We start from the raw sequence: 14,069 nt of genomic DNA on the forward strand, positions 1-14,069 counted from the left end.
TTTTATTTTTTTCTTTTTTCTATAATAAATATTTTTAAATTTTTAATTTTTTTATTAAATTAAACTATTGTAAATATTTATAATAATTTAATTTAATAAAAATTAAAAATTAAAAAGATAATTTATTATAAAAAAATTATATAATTATTTAATTATAATCAAATTTATTAATTTAATGAGGAATCTAATGCTTAAACCAATAATCTAATAGTTAATTGATTCAGTTAACAGTTGATTTCTGATAACTGTGAGGAAGTGTGAGTATAGAATGGGTGGTCCATTTCAGCTGTCAAAAATATTTTGCAGCAATAAAGATACTCAAACTCACGTGTTATTGAGATGTGGGATTAATGTCCTTAAAATTAATTTTCCCCTTATAGAAATCTTTTGAGTTTGATTACCTGTGAATGTAAAAAGGAAAAGTAGTTTTTATTTTTTTAAGCGAAGGTAATTTGGCGTGAAACAAAAAGGGAAGTGATCCTAGTGAGCTGATTAAAACGAGAAAATAGCAAAAACAAAAGAGCAAAGGGCGAATCTAAGCAGAGAGACACAAACATAAAAGAACAGAAACAGATATTTGTTGAAGACGAAGCTGCTCCTTTCTCGTTCGAAGCCCCAAACCTCGGAAGCAAGCAAGGAACATGAAGTAATCTCTCCCTCTCTGCGTCTAGGGTTTCGTCTCTCCTTCTCGCTACTAGTAAGTCTTCTCCTCTCTCTCTCTCTCTCTAGGGTTTAATACGTATATATGTCTCTTGCCATTCCGATTTGAATGCGATGATGTGTTTATTCCTGCCTATTGTTTCTCTTTTGATCGCAAAGATTCCAACTTTTTACTTTATCCGGAGCGTTACTGCCTATTACCTTACCCTAACGACTTTGGAGACATCATAATGTGAAGCGCGTAGACTTGTCACGAATGATTATTGAAAGCTTCTTTCTTTCTTTCTTTTCTTTTTGCTTCCTGCTAGATATCGCTGTGATTCGCCGCTTGGCTAGCATTGAATCATTGCTTAGAAAGCTTTGGGATTCTCTCTTTCTTGTCTTGGATTTATAGACTATAGACTGAGTGGAATTCTGGTGCTTAATTCCCCAGGGTAGAATTTTCTTTGCTCGGTTAGGGTTTGGTCGGGATACTGTTTTTTGTTTCGTATCGATCTTAGATTGGGTTTAGGGTTTATCCGGTCACTACTATTTATTGAGTGGGCTATAAGATTACTAGTTTGGATTCTGATCCAATACACCAATCCTTAGGCTTTCATCTACATGGCTATCTAGGTAACCAAGATCCCCAAGACATTAGGTAGTTCCATGGATATGTGCTTTAGTTCTGTGTATCTGAGTAAGAGTACATTTTTCAATGTGCTAATATTAGATATAATTTTTCTGCAGTAATTTCTTGTGGTCCATGCATGGAGGTGTTACCAAGTTCACTCAAAGTAGCTGGTCAAAATATGTTTCCAGTGGCACTTGGCCCTTCCATAAGAGCAATCTTGGATCTTTAAGACATTAATCAAATCAATATTGGATTGTTTTGGAGTGAAGAACTCTTGAATATATCCTGAGATATCAGAATAAACCACTCACTGGCCAGTTCAAGTACTGGCAACAGATGTGCCACCTTATTGTTGAGTTTCACCAGATAAAATAGTGTCCAGTGTGCATCATGATCAGACAATGAAGAAAATCAATTCAATATATATTGTGGGTTTTTTGGAGGCCAAATTTTGAGTATTTTGAAAACTTCTTGAGATGTATTGGATCCTATAATTATTGAAAAGATGATGTGCGTGTTCCATCATGGATGTAGATTTTTGACAGTTTTTTGAGAGCATGCCTAGGCTTTGGCAGACTGTTCAGAAGTACTAGATTCTTGTACTAGTTAGTTTGTAGATCAAAGCATCTTGTTATCTTGCAGTTGAATTTTGACATCAGTATTGAGAACTTGGAAATCATATGCTCTTTTAAATTAGTGTACCAATCAGTTGTTGAAGACCTAATAGAATATCTTTCTAATTTTCTTCCTTGTTCGTTGGTGGCCTTGCTAGAAGTTTTGTATTTTTATCAGGCTAATGCATTATTTAGGAAAGCTTTGGCTGTGTTTGATGTTTCATGAGGAAGATTTCATAGTATTAATAAATATTATCAAGTCTTAATTGGTTCCTGCCTTCCTAGTAGACTCCAATGATAGTATACTCAAATATGGTTATAGCTTTGTATCCTGCTACAATTAAAGAAATTATCACCTCTGCAGTAACTGATATAAGCTGATAGAATATTGATTCAGCCTCAACTCCATCTGTCACACCTTGACTTTCCCATTGCTGTAGCCACTGTTCTGTATTATGTGCATGGCTTAACGTGTTTCCATTTCTTTGTTGTTTGGGGGGTTCCTAATCATCCTGACCTATATTCTTCTTCTCTATTAATAAATATATTTTCAGGGAAAAATGATGATTGATTACAAGTGTCATAGAGTGCTTGATGAGTACTTTGTTAAGGATCAAATCTTTAAGCTTTCTGAGTTCAAGAACTGCCTGCACTGATATCTTTTTGTTTTAAGTTCAACATAAGCCATGAGTGATGTTAATTTTGTGTCTCTGCTGTTCCTAGTATGTTATTTTCTATTGGTGAATACAACTTTGTAGAAGAAGGATCAATTTAAGATTTAGATGGTTTATTTGTTTGTTTTTAACTCAGAGCACACTGCGTTAATCAGAGAAAACATTACTGCTTTTGCAAGTGAAATGAGTGAAAGTGGCAGGAAACGCTCTTCAAAGTGGGATACAAGAGATGATCCTGAATTTGGACCTGATAGTAAGCACTTGCGTTCTGGATGGTCCTCTGGAGATGTTGCTGGCAGCAATAACTCAAAATGGTCTTATATGGAAGGAAATGACAAGATGAAACCTCGCATGAGTAAGGAACCTTTTTCTGGAGGCAGGGGTTCAAATAAAGATGATATTATGAATAAAGACTATAGATGTTTGGATGCAAAAATGGAGTGGGAGGCGGATGCAAGTTACAGCAGGAGACGCAGTCCATCCCCAAAAAGTGGTTGGAGCAGGTCGGGCAGGTTTGTTTCCCTCACCGCGTGACTATGCTACATGGCCCCATTTTTCTGAAAATTGATGGATGCAGTATTGCAGTATGGTTAACAGATATTTTATTGTTTTATTGTAATGTGCCTGTGACTATAGATTAACTTGATCTCAACATATATTATTATATGGCAGTTTCACTTTATTTGAGGAGCTGTGTACACCCATGAAACCTGAGTACTGAGCTGTATTTTTGGGAAAATATATACACCATTACATGACATTTTTTTTAACTTGTTCCTTATTTGTTTATATTTTATATATGCTGGTAGATATGTGCAAGGATGGCCATTATTCAACGTCTAGCATCCTATATTTAAAAGATTTTACCGTCTAGAGTAAAGCTCTAATGCTAAAGTTTTGATGTGTTTTACTAGATATCAGGATATCCCATGTTTGCATTTGTTTTTGGTAATTTTTCTGTACGAGTCATTAATTTCAAATTATTTGGACCTTTGTTTTCCCTAATAAATTTTATGTAGATATTATTGGTGAGTGGCAACAGTCATTTTGAGGGAGAAGGCTTTGCTATTATATTTTGTTGTTGTATTATTGGTGATAATATCAGGACATTGTTGTAGCAGTTTGTAATCTTCCATAGATACCGTTGGGTTTGTTAATTTTCTACCTTTCTTTGCATTGTATCATGCCTAGGAGTAGTAGAAGCAGAAGCCCTCCACATGGTTTCAAGTGGGATTCAGGAGCCAATGACAGAAATAGAACAAGGGCTGCAGAATCAAAGCAAATATGCAGAGATTTTGCTGTTGGAAAATGTAGAAGAGGAAGCCATTGCTATTTTCTTCACCATGATGACCAAAATTATGAGGATATTCGGGAAAGTAAAAACCGGGAAGATGGAGCTCCAAGATATTCTGCTTCACATGAGAGCAGGGAACATACTCTTAGGAGTAGATCCACTGAAGCTTGTGTTCATTTTGCAAAAGGCAGATGTAGAATGGGAGCATCATGCAAGTATGTGCATCATAACAATTCTGATGAATATGGTAAGGGTACTCTGGATGAATTAACTAGAGAAAGGGAAAATGATGGAAGGCGCAGAGATAATTCTTTTGAGCAGGGTGGTGGCCACATACCAAGCCGCAGTGGTGATACCCTTTGCAAATTTTTTGCTAATGGAAATTGTCGTAATGGTAAGCATTGTAGGTTTTCTCATGATAGGCAAGACAGAAGCTTAAGGGATGATAGATGGGGAAGCAATCTTGCTGGAGACCATCAGACCTTGGATAGACCAAAATTGAGTGATTCAGCTAGTCCTACTAGAAGGCTTAGAAGTGATAGATGGGGCACAGATGGCATTATGGCTGATAAGGATAAAGTATGGGACAGTCCAAACCGGAATGATATAGCTACCTATGATTCAGCAAAGTTGGTTGAAGAAAAACCTGGAAATATAGGTGCCACTGAGCATGAACAAACTGTATGGCCTGTGAAGGAAGGATGGGGTCATAGTTTAGACCAGAGCAGTGTGCAGGGTGAACCACCATTTTTAAGTGATAAGAAGGAAGCTGACCATTGGATAGCAGACAATGCTGGTGCCAGCATTCCCGTTTCCCAGTCAGTAGCTGCAGACATCTGGCCTGGGGACGCAAAAATGTCTCCTGATTGGAATTATAGAGCAGGATCTTCCACCCGTACGGAAATAGAGCATGGACAGAACGATCGTGGGTTAACTCAAGGAAGTACATATCCAGCCACCACTGAACATGACAGAATACAAGTTCCAGGTGATAAACAATACGCTTTATGTTCATCTGACTGTAAATTACTTGTACTGTGAAATATTTAACCCAGCAATTGCCCAAATGTTATGTATGTATTAGCATTGAAATGTGATGATAACAGTGATAAACAAGTCTGCTGTTGTTTTTCCAGGGCAAGGTTTTAATCAGAATGTGCAAAATGTTAATCTTTTGCATTTGCCAAGCTGCCATGCAGTTGGACAAAATAAAGTGACAGTTCCCATTCTTCCTTCAAGAGCAGGAATTCCTGAAGGTATGCAAAAGCAAGAAGTCTCTGTTGAGAAAAAGTACTCTGCTGAGCCAAATATCACAGGTGAAGGCTCATCACAGATTAGTTCAAGTAATCCTTCAACACAGGACACAGTAAGCAAAGAACAGCTTGCTCAACTTTCCAATCTCTCAGCCTCTCTTGCTCACATCCTTGGATCTGGTCAGCAGCTGCCACAACTTTATGCTGCCTTAAATTCTCATAATACAAATGACACTCCCTCCTTAGCCAACACGGAAGTGCCTGCTATGCCTGTTTCCAATACGTATGTCAAGCCAGATCCTGCTGTTGGATTTGTAAAGCAGTATGATCCAATGAGTGATAGCGTTGACCTAAATGATGCTGAAGCAAGTGGAATCTGCCCAGTCATTTCTCCAAGTAAAAAAAGTGCAAATATAGAAATTTCATCACTGTTGTCTAACACTGGGAAACAAAATTGTGGTGATACTTCTAAGGCCCCCTCCTCAGAAGAGCAACCTGCCAAGAATGAACATCTGACCCAATTGCAGCCAGGTCAAAACATTGAGATACAGAAGGAAACCAATGAAGCGGTAGCTGATGATAAGCCAAATCCTCAAGATGATCATAAAATTACAAAAGAGAATGGTCCTTCAGAAAACATAGACCACAATGGTGTTGAGGCCAATAAAAGCAAGGATGTGAAGGGGATTCGTGCTTTCAAATTTTCATTGGTTGAGTTTGTTAAGGAGCTTCTGAAACCAACTTGGAAAGAAGGAAAAATCACTAAAGATGATTATAAAACAATTGTGAAGAAGGTTGTAGATAAAGTAACCGGTACCATGCAGGGAGCCCATATTCCTCAGACTCAAGAGAAAATTGACCATTATTTGTCGTTTTCGAAACCAAAGCTTAACAAACTTGTACAGGTCAGTGATATTTAACTTACGGATTGCCATTATATGGTTGAAAGGATTGGATCATTTGGGTGTCTTCTCTCTATTTACTTTTATAGATGAATGTGTATTCAGATGAAACACTGGAAACATCGACTGGAAGGCTTAATTTTGACATTCAAAACTTTGATGAAAATTGAAAAGTGCTTAAAAATATGGGATTAGTTGAGTAGAGAAAAATGTGCTCATCCAAGATTTTGTTTCAACAATTTTATAATTCAAAGTTTAACCTGGCAACCTTTCTGTGTGTTAAAATGGTTTACTTTTTCCTTTCCCTTTGGTATTTACCTAATTTTTAACTTAATCCCATAATTTAGTGCTTCCCCAAAATATTAACAAAACCTTGAGAAGTTATATTTTCTCTGAAGAAGTGGCATGTTGTTTTAGCGCTTCTTTGTACTTTTATTTGTCAACATAGCTTCTAAGTCCATCAGCTTGTTGCAACCCAATTAATTCTGCCCTTAAGTTTGACTATAATCTTTGATGAAAGTGCAGCCTTTTGGTGTTCTGCTATGGATATTTGTGTTAGTTTCTTAATCTACATCTGCTATTGTGCTTTTAGATATTCGCTTTTGTCAAAGTTGGGTTGTCCTGGAATTGATGAAAAATGAGTAATTGCTTACAATTCCTGTGCTTTTGGTTGCAGGCATATGTGGAAAAGGTTCACAAGGCCTAGTGAATGCAGTTTAGAAAATTTGGCCACCTAATCTGTGGATTCTGTTTTGGGAATTGTTATTTATTGTCTTAGATGTGTATTATGTTTCCTTACACCGAGATTTTTGTTCCCCCCCCCTCTTTCTCTCTCTCTCTCTCTCTCTCTCTCTCTCTCTCTCTCTCTCTCTCTCTCTTGGGGCCCTTGTGTACTTCAGTTGGTAGTAGAATCCAATATAGCCTTTGCAATCTCAGAGCTGTTATTTCTTATTTAACAGCTTTTGCTTCGTTTTCTGTGCGAAAAATATTGGTGGTTTTGACTTTTGAGACATTTTTTGCAACTCAAATGTAGTTAATTGTTACTTGTGATGGGGGATTACTTAATATTTTAGTTACATCACTACTTCTGTTCACAAGAGAAAGCCCCATGCAATGTTGTGCAACTGGCTGAAAAATGTGACTCTTACACCAGGGGTGAGCAAGACCTGGCCTAGTTCGAAAACTTGCTTGCATCCAAATTATATTTTGTCGGGTTTGAGTCTATCAGAGTAATTCAATGTATTTCCGGGTAAAATTCGGGTTATGTTTTTTGCATTGGTTTAGTTTGGATTGAAGTGTTATAATTAAAATATGGTGAGTTTTATCCAACTCCTTCTAAATCAACATGTAAATTATCTTTTATGATATGACACATTTTAATTGAATGTTTAGTTTTAATTTGAGTTCATTTAACCCAATAAAAATTAACATCTTAATTAAAGTAGGCTCATTTTGTAATTAAATATTTTTTAAGATGGATAATTATATATTTTTTGTAAATATTAAAAAGTAAATTTATATATTTTTTACCAAATTAGTATTAATTTGATTCGTTCCACTCTTCTATTGAAGAACACTTCCCTTGGTGAGTAAAGAACATTTCCTCCTTTCCATTATTCCTTCCTACTCAAATTCGTTTCTGCTAAGCTTCGCCTTCGCCTTTTTAATTTTTTTCATTTTAGTTATTTTAAAAAATTTATACATGTATTTGACTGGAACGCAATTTATGCACCTTCAATGGTAGATTTTCGGTTAAACAAGTTTTATGGGACAAAACTAGATATTTGACCTCTATACCGTGCAAAGACTCGCATCTTTTTAGAGGATTTTCCTACTTAGATATATTGTGAGATCGAAAGGCTATAATTCACTAGTTGCTTTGTCTTTTCTCTTTGTTTTTTTCCTTTTGTAAGACAGGCTTGTTATCTTCCCATTTTGTGCCATTCTCATCATTAATGATACCACATTATTTAGAATAACCATCCGAATACCAGGGATCCATTCTCATCATTAATGATACCACATTATTCAGAATAACCATCCGAATACTAGGGATAATAAACATCTCATCCTAAAAATTTAAGTTAATTTTGGAGTTCACCAAGGATCGAACCCTTGACCTTTTAGATCTAGAACTCTAATACCATGTCATGAACCCACTCATCCCAAAAGCATAATCTGATAGGACAATGTAACACTAATGGTCATATCTCTAATACTTCCTAAACCTCCATTGTGCACATTATACGCTTAGACCATTGACTCCCTATACTTTTCCTTTAGTAAATTATATAATTACTCATTTTGGGCTATAATTTAATTTTAAAATAGTTAAGCATAGTTAACATAACAACCAATTAAAGAACGACATGTCACAGAAGGTAATTTACATGTTATTATAAAATGGGTACAGTAGAATTTACCTTAAAATATATATTTTATAGTAAAATTAGTAATAAAATATTATTTTATATTTTAATTAATATCTTTTTATTTCATAGTGTTGTTTTATCTTTAAAATAATTTATTTTTAATATAAATTTATATAACATTTAGTAAATTTAACATTTATAGATTATATTTTATTAATTCGCTGTATAAGATTTGCAAAAAAACGTTTTAATTGGGTGGAACTGATTTATTTCGACTTGGCAAAATATTACGGTTGAATTCGAATTTAACAAAATTTGGGTCGACATAGCCCATAGCCCCATACACACTCCTAACAAGGGGTATGTGGCTAGAGGAGAAAAAACTTATGTGTGGATATTTATTTATTTATTTTTTAACTTTTGGGTGAAAAGTTAATGTGATTTTAATATGAGCCAAGTTAATTAAAACTATGATTTTTTTTTCATCAAATGAATAATTGTATATTCTTTTAGGTATATCAATATAATTCTTTTGCTTGTCAACTGAAAAAAAAAAATTAAACCCACCCAAAAAGTAGTCTCATCTATTCCTATTCGATTTTATGGTAGAATAGCCGTACTTATCTAAACAAATAACTAACCCTAAGACATCTCTCACTTTTCTAGGAAAAAGATATCATCAACTTTCCTAGAAAAGGAGAACAATTATCCACCAATAAAGCTGGAACTACTTTTAAAGGTGGTTACTCTACTACAAAAATACTGACACTCAGATACATTTTAGACCTAATCTACAAAAAACTTACTAAAAATCCTTGCTGACTTAGGCATTGGAGTCTCTGACAGGTACCACCCCTACCTCCTCACGAGGAACTCGGACGGCAGCACCTCAGCTACGAAACAAGTCGGACGCTGCCTTAGAAGGAGTCTGAATCTTATGTCTAGGCCAAAATACAACCCAACTTCAAGTAACCCTTAGAATATCAGCGCCATTGTCGGGGATGTTAAAGTCTACACCTTCATATGGCGGAGCATCAATTTGAAGACGGTCAGACGACGTCCGAATCGAAGCCAGAGCCTCACAACGACAACCAAGCACTTACATTACCCCCACCGCAGGAAAGAACAAGTCCCCCACGAGGAAAGAACGTCAGGAAACCCCCATCCACAACGAATTCACTCGGAAGTTCACTCACCCAAGGCAGCGGATCCTCCTCATCCGACGAAGATATCAGGACTGGTATATGGACATCACGGTTGATTGGAATAACTCAAGTAGGAGGCTAAACGACAACGAGAAGCAAAAAGAGAATTACAGAAAGAAGTACGATGATGAAGAAAGTTGGAGGAAAAGCTCTCAAAGTTTGAAGCTGACCTCCAAAGTCGGAGCAGTCAGACGGATCAGGAGGAAAGTCCTTTTGGAGGGGAAGATCTGTTCATTAAAGAAATCATGTGAGTTAGGGTTACCAGAAACTTTAAAATTCTCGACATAGATTTTACGACAGAATGACCGACCCAAGACATCATCTTAGCAACTTCAAAAGTCGGATGTACTTAGCTTATGCATCCGATGTGACTCGCTGCAAGGCCTTTTTGACAACACTAACTAAAGCAGCATTAAAGTGGTTTGACAACTTACCATCCAGGTCAATAACTTACTTTGATGAGTTGGCAAGGAAGTTTCTTACCCGATTTTTTAATTCAAAAAGATAAGGTCAAGCATGCTCCATGCCAGTGATGCGTGAGCATCTTTCCTATCTTTTCCTAGTGAATTTGCATATAATTTGTTGAGTTTAATAAAGAATTAATTATCTTTAGCCAATATGGATGCTACTTTCAGTCTTTTGCAATTTTGTTTATTTTAGGTAGCATTCGGCTGGATTTGATAGAGTTTCTGCAGCACAAGAATCAAAGGAGATGGCAGCGAGGAGCGACGCGTACGCGTGACTGAGGCATGCGCGTGACTGAGGCGTGCGCGTGATTTGGAGCTTTTCATGGCGATGTGTGCGCGTGATTGACGCGTATGCATGATTTGAAGAATTGCACAGCGACGCGTGTGCGTGATCGACGCGTCCGTGTGACTTGCGAAAAAGACCATCGACGCATACGCATGACTGACGCGTACGTGTGACATGCGCCACATGTAGAAAATGCAGAAAAACGCTGGGGGGTGATTTTTGGGCCCCATTTTAGCACCCAAGTTAGGCGCGGATCCAGTAAAGTCAAGTGGTCCTCACGTTACAAGACGCGGAGTAGTTAGTTAATTCTGATTTAAATTCAAATTTGATTTTAAAATAGGAAAATATATTATTTTTAATTTTAAATAATTAGATTTTAAATTTTTTAGGATTAGTTATAAAAATGGAGGCCATCAGATTAGAACTCTGTACATTTTATGAGAATCCTATTTTTCTCTGAACCATGAGCAACTAATCCTCCATTGTTAAGGTTAGGAGCTTTGTCTATTTGTATGGATTGATTTTATTACTTTTTCTATTTTAATTCATGTGTGGATTTATAATTTAAGAATTGTTTTCGCTCTTTATTTTTAACTTACTTACTTGCGTACCTGCCTTCTGATATTTTCAAATTTAAACCTTTTGAATATCTCAAAACCATTTTCTGCTTGCCTAACTAAGCCAATCAATCAATCATTGTTGCTTGATCCATCAATCCTCATGGGATAGACCCTTACTCATGTAAGGTATTACTTGGTACGACCCGGTGCACTTGTCGGTTAGTCTGTGGTTGTTAAATCAACGCATCAAGTTTTTGGCGCCGTTGCCGGGGATTGACTATAATTAACAACTATCAGTTGTTTGATTGCTTAGATTAGGCGTTTTAGTTTTAATTTTATTTAAATTTTATTTTAAAAAAATTTCGAAAAAAATTTAAATAAATAAATAGCACCAATATTTTTCTTAATTTCTTAAATTAAGTTTGGTGTTTCCTCGTTAGTTTTATTTTAATTCTTAGAATTCAGTTCTTTCTTTTTTTCTTTCCTGTTTACCACATGGTGCATTTAATCCTTTTTGGTGTTTTGTGCTAAGAAAAAATAATGGAGAGAGATCACATGGGTTACTACTCACACCCATGTAGTGATTTATATTATGGTGGATGGAGGAACTATCCAAATTTTGGTTGGCAAAGTCAAAACCAAAGAAACTTCAATGCTCCATGTTCCAACTATCAAGAGCCACCACCTCCATATTCATACCAAGAACCACCACCTCTCTATCTATATCAAGAACCATCATCTTTCTACCCATATCAAGAGCCACCATCTATCTACTCATACCATGAGCCACCATCTCGTTATTCATCTCAAATACCATCAGATCTTGAGCTTCTCATGAAAGAATTCCTACATGATATAAAGACAAGTGTCAAAAATATAGAGAAATATGTGCAGACGATGATCAAGAACCAGGAAGAGGAACAAGTAAATTCCTTCCCAAGAGAGACAATGCAAGATCCTATGGAAGAAAGTGAGGAAACCAATCAAAGAAGTTTATACTCCAGTGAATTAGAGAACTTTCCACCCTCACATATAGAAGAAGAGGAAGATGCACAACCTCCCATGCCCTTGGTAAGCAATGAAGAAGAGACTGAATTAGAAGAAAGCTACCAAGAGGAAGAAGTTGAAATTGAGGAAGCTTGCGAAGAGGTAGAAGAATTCAAAGAAGAACACAAGGGAGTGGAGCTTGCAAAACCTCTTCCAAAGCCATTACCATCCAATACAACATTCAAGTGGGTAAAATTCCTATCCTTAACCCTTACTTTCCAACTTGAATATGGGTTACTGATGAGCGGATAATTTGTATGCTTTTTGGCATTGTTTTTAGTATGTTTTTAGTATGATCTAGTTAGTTTTTAGTATATTTTTATTAGTTTTTAGTTAAAATTCACTTTTTTGGACTTTACTATGAGTTTGTGTGTTTTCCTGTGATTTCAGGTATTTTCTGGCTGAAATTGAGGGACCTGAGCAAAAATCTGATTCAGAGACTAAAAGGACTGCAGATGCTGTTGGATTCTGACCTCCCTGCCCTCGAAGTGGATTTTCTAGAGCTACAGAAGCCCAATTGGCGCGCTCTCAACGGCGTTGGAAAGTAGACATCCTGGGCTTTCCAGCAATATATGATAGTCCATACTTTGCCCAAGATTTGATGGCCCAAACCGGCGTTCAAAGTCACCCTCAGAAATCCCAGCGTTAAACGCCGGAACTGGCACCAAAATGGGAGTTAAACGCCCAAACTGGCACTAAAGCTGGCGTTTAACTCCAAGAAGAGTCTCTACACGAAAAAGCTTCATTGCTCAGCCCGAGCACACACCAAGTGGGCCCGGAAGTGGATTTTTATGTCATTTACTCATCTCTGTACACCCTAGGCTACTAGTTTTCTATATATAGGACCTTTTACTATTGTATTTAAATCTTTTGATCACTTTAGATCTCTAGATCATCTTTGGACGTCTAGTTCTTAGATCACTGGGAGGCTGGCCTCATGGCCATGCCTAGACCTTGTTCTTATGTATTTTCAACGGTGGAGCTTCTACACACCATAGATTAAGGTGTGGAGCTCTGCTGTACCTCGAGTATTAATGCAATTACTATTGTTCTTCCATTCAATCCTGCTTGTTCTTGTTCTAAGATATCACTTGTTCTTCAACTTGATGAATGTGATGATCCGTGACACTCATCATCATTCTCACCTATGAACGTGTGACTGACAACCACCTCCGTTCTACCTTCGATTGGGTGAATATCTCTTGGATTCCTGATTGCACGATGCATGGTTGATCGCCTGACAACCGAGTGCTCGTCTGACAAACGAGCCAACCATTCCGTGAGATCAGAGTCTTCGTGGTATAGGCTAGAACTGATGGCGGCATTCAAGAGAATCCGGAAGGTCTAACCTTGTCTGTGGTATTCTGAGTAGGATTCAATGATTGAATGACTGTGACGTGCTTCAAACTCCTAGCAGGCGGGGCGTTAGTGACAGACGCAAAAGAATCGATGGATTCTATTCCGGCCTGACCGAGAACCGACAGATGATTACCCATGCTGTGACAGAGCATAGGCAGCGTTTTCACTGAGAGGATGGGAGGTAGCCATTGACAACGGTGAAACCCTACATAAGCTTGCCATGGAAAGGAGTAAGAAGGATTGGATGAAGACAGTAGGAAAGCAGAGAGACGGAAGGGAAGGCATCTTCATGCGCTTATCTGAAGTTCCTACCAATGAATTACATAAGTACCTCTATCTTTATTTTATTGTTTATTTTCGTTCATCATCATATCATTTGAGTTTGCCTGACTAAGATTTACAAGATGACCATAGCTTGCTTCATACTAACAATCTCCGTGGGATCGACCCTTACTCGCGTAAGGTTTATTACTTGGACGACCCAGTGCACTTGCTGGTTAGTTGTGCGAAGTTGTGTAATGCCATGGTATTGAACACCAAGGTTTTGGGGTTCATGACCGAGGATTATGAGAGTTGTGAAAAGTATTGTTCACAATTTCGCGCACCAAGTTTTTGGCGCCGTTGCCGGGGATTGTTCAGTTTGGACAACTGACGGTTCATCTTGTTGCTTAGATTAGGTATTTTTTTTCTTCAGAGTTCTTAAGAATGAATTCTAGTGTTTCAAGGTGATGTTCTTATCATCACCAAAGCTGATTGATCTTCA

At 37.1% G+C, this 14,069-nt stretch overlaps 1 protein-coding gene across 8 annotated transcripts; it reads left to right on the top strand.

Moving 5' to 3' along the window:
- The first annotated feature begins 341 nt into the window (after positions 1-341).
- Positions 342-6,996, top strand: LOC112715895 (zinc finger CCCH domain-containing protein 38). 8 transcript variants are annotated; one of them, XM_025767716.3, is made up of 5 exons: positions 342-697; positions 2,698-3,073; positions 3,753-4,843; positions 4,992-6,013; positions 6,687-6,996. In XM_025767716.3, exons 2-5 carry the CDS (start codon positions 2,745-2,747, stop codon positions 6,714-6,716), a joined length of 2,472 nt encoding a protein of 823 aa, XP_025623501.1. In that variant the 5' UTR covers positions 342-697; positions 2,698-2,744; the 3' UTR covers positions 6,717-6,996. The 8 variants fall into 8 exon arrangements, with proteins under 8 accessions (XP_025623501.1, XP_072061187.1, XP_072061189.1 ...); XM_072205086.1 differs by having other exon boundaries at positions 344-697; positions 2,442-3,073; XM_072205088.1 differs by having other exon boundaries at positions 390-697; positions 3,759-4,843.
- Positions 6,997-14,069: the final 7,073 nt, after the last annotated feature.

The sequence above is a fragment of the Arachis hypogaea genome, chromosome 10, assembly GCF_003086295.3.
Source record: "Arachis hypogaea cultivar Tifrunner chromosome 10, arahy.Tifrunner.gnm2.J5K5, whole genome shotgun sequence".
In the NCBI taxonomy this organism is placed as follows: domain Eukaryota; kingdom Viridiplantae; phylum Streptophyta; class Magnoliopsida; order Fabales; family Fabaceae; genus Arachis; species Arachis hypogaea.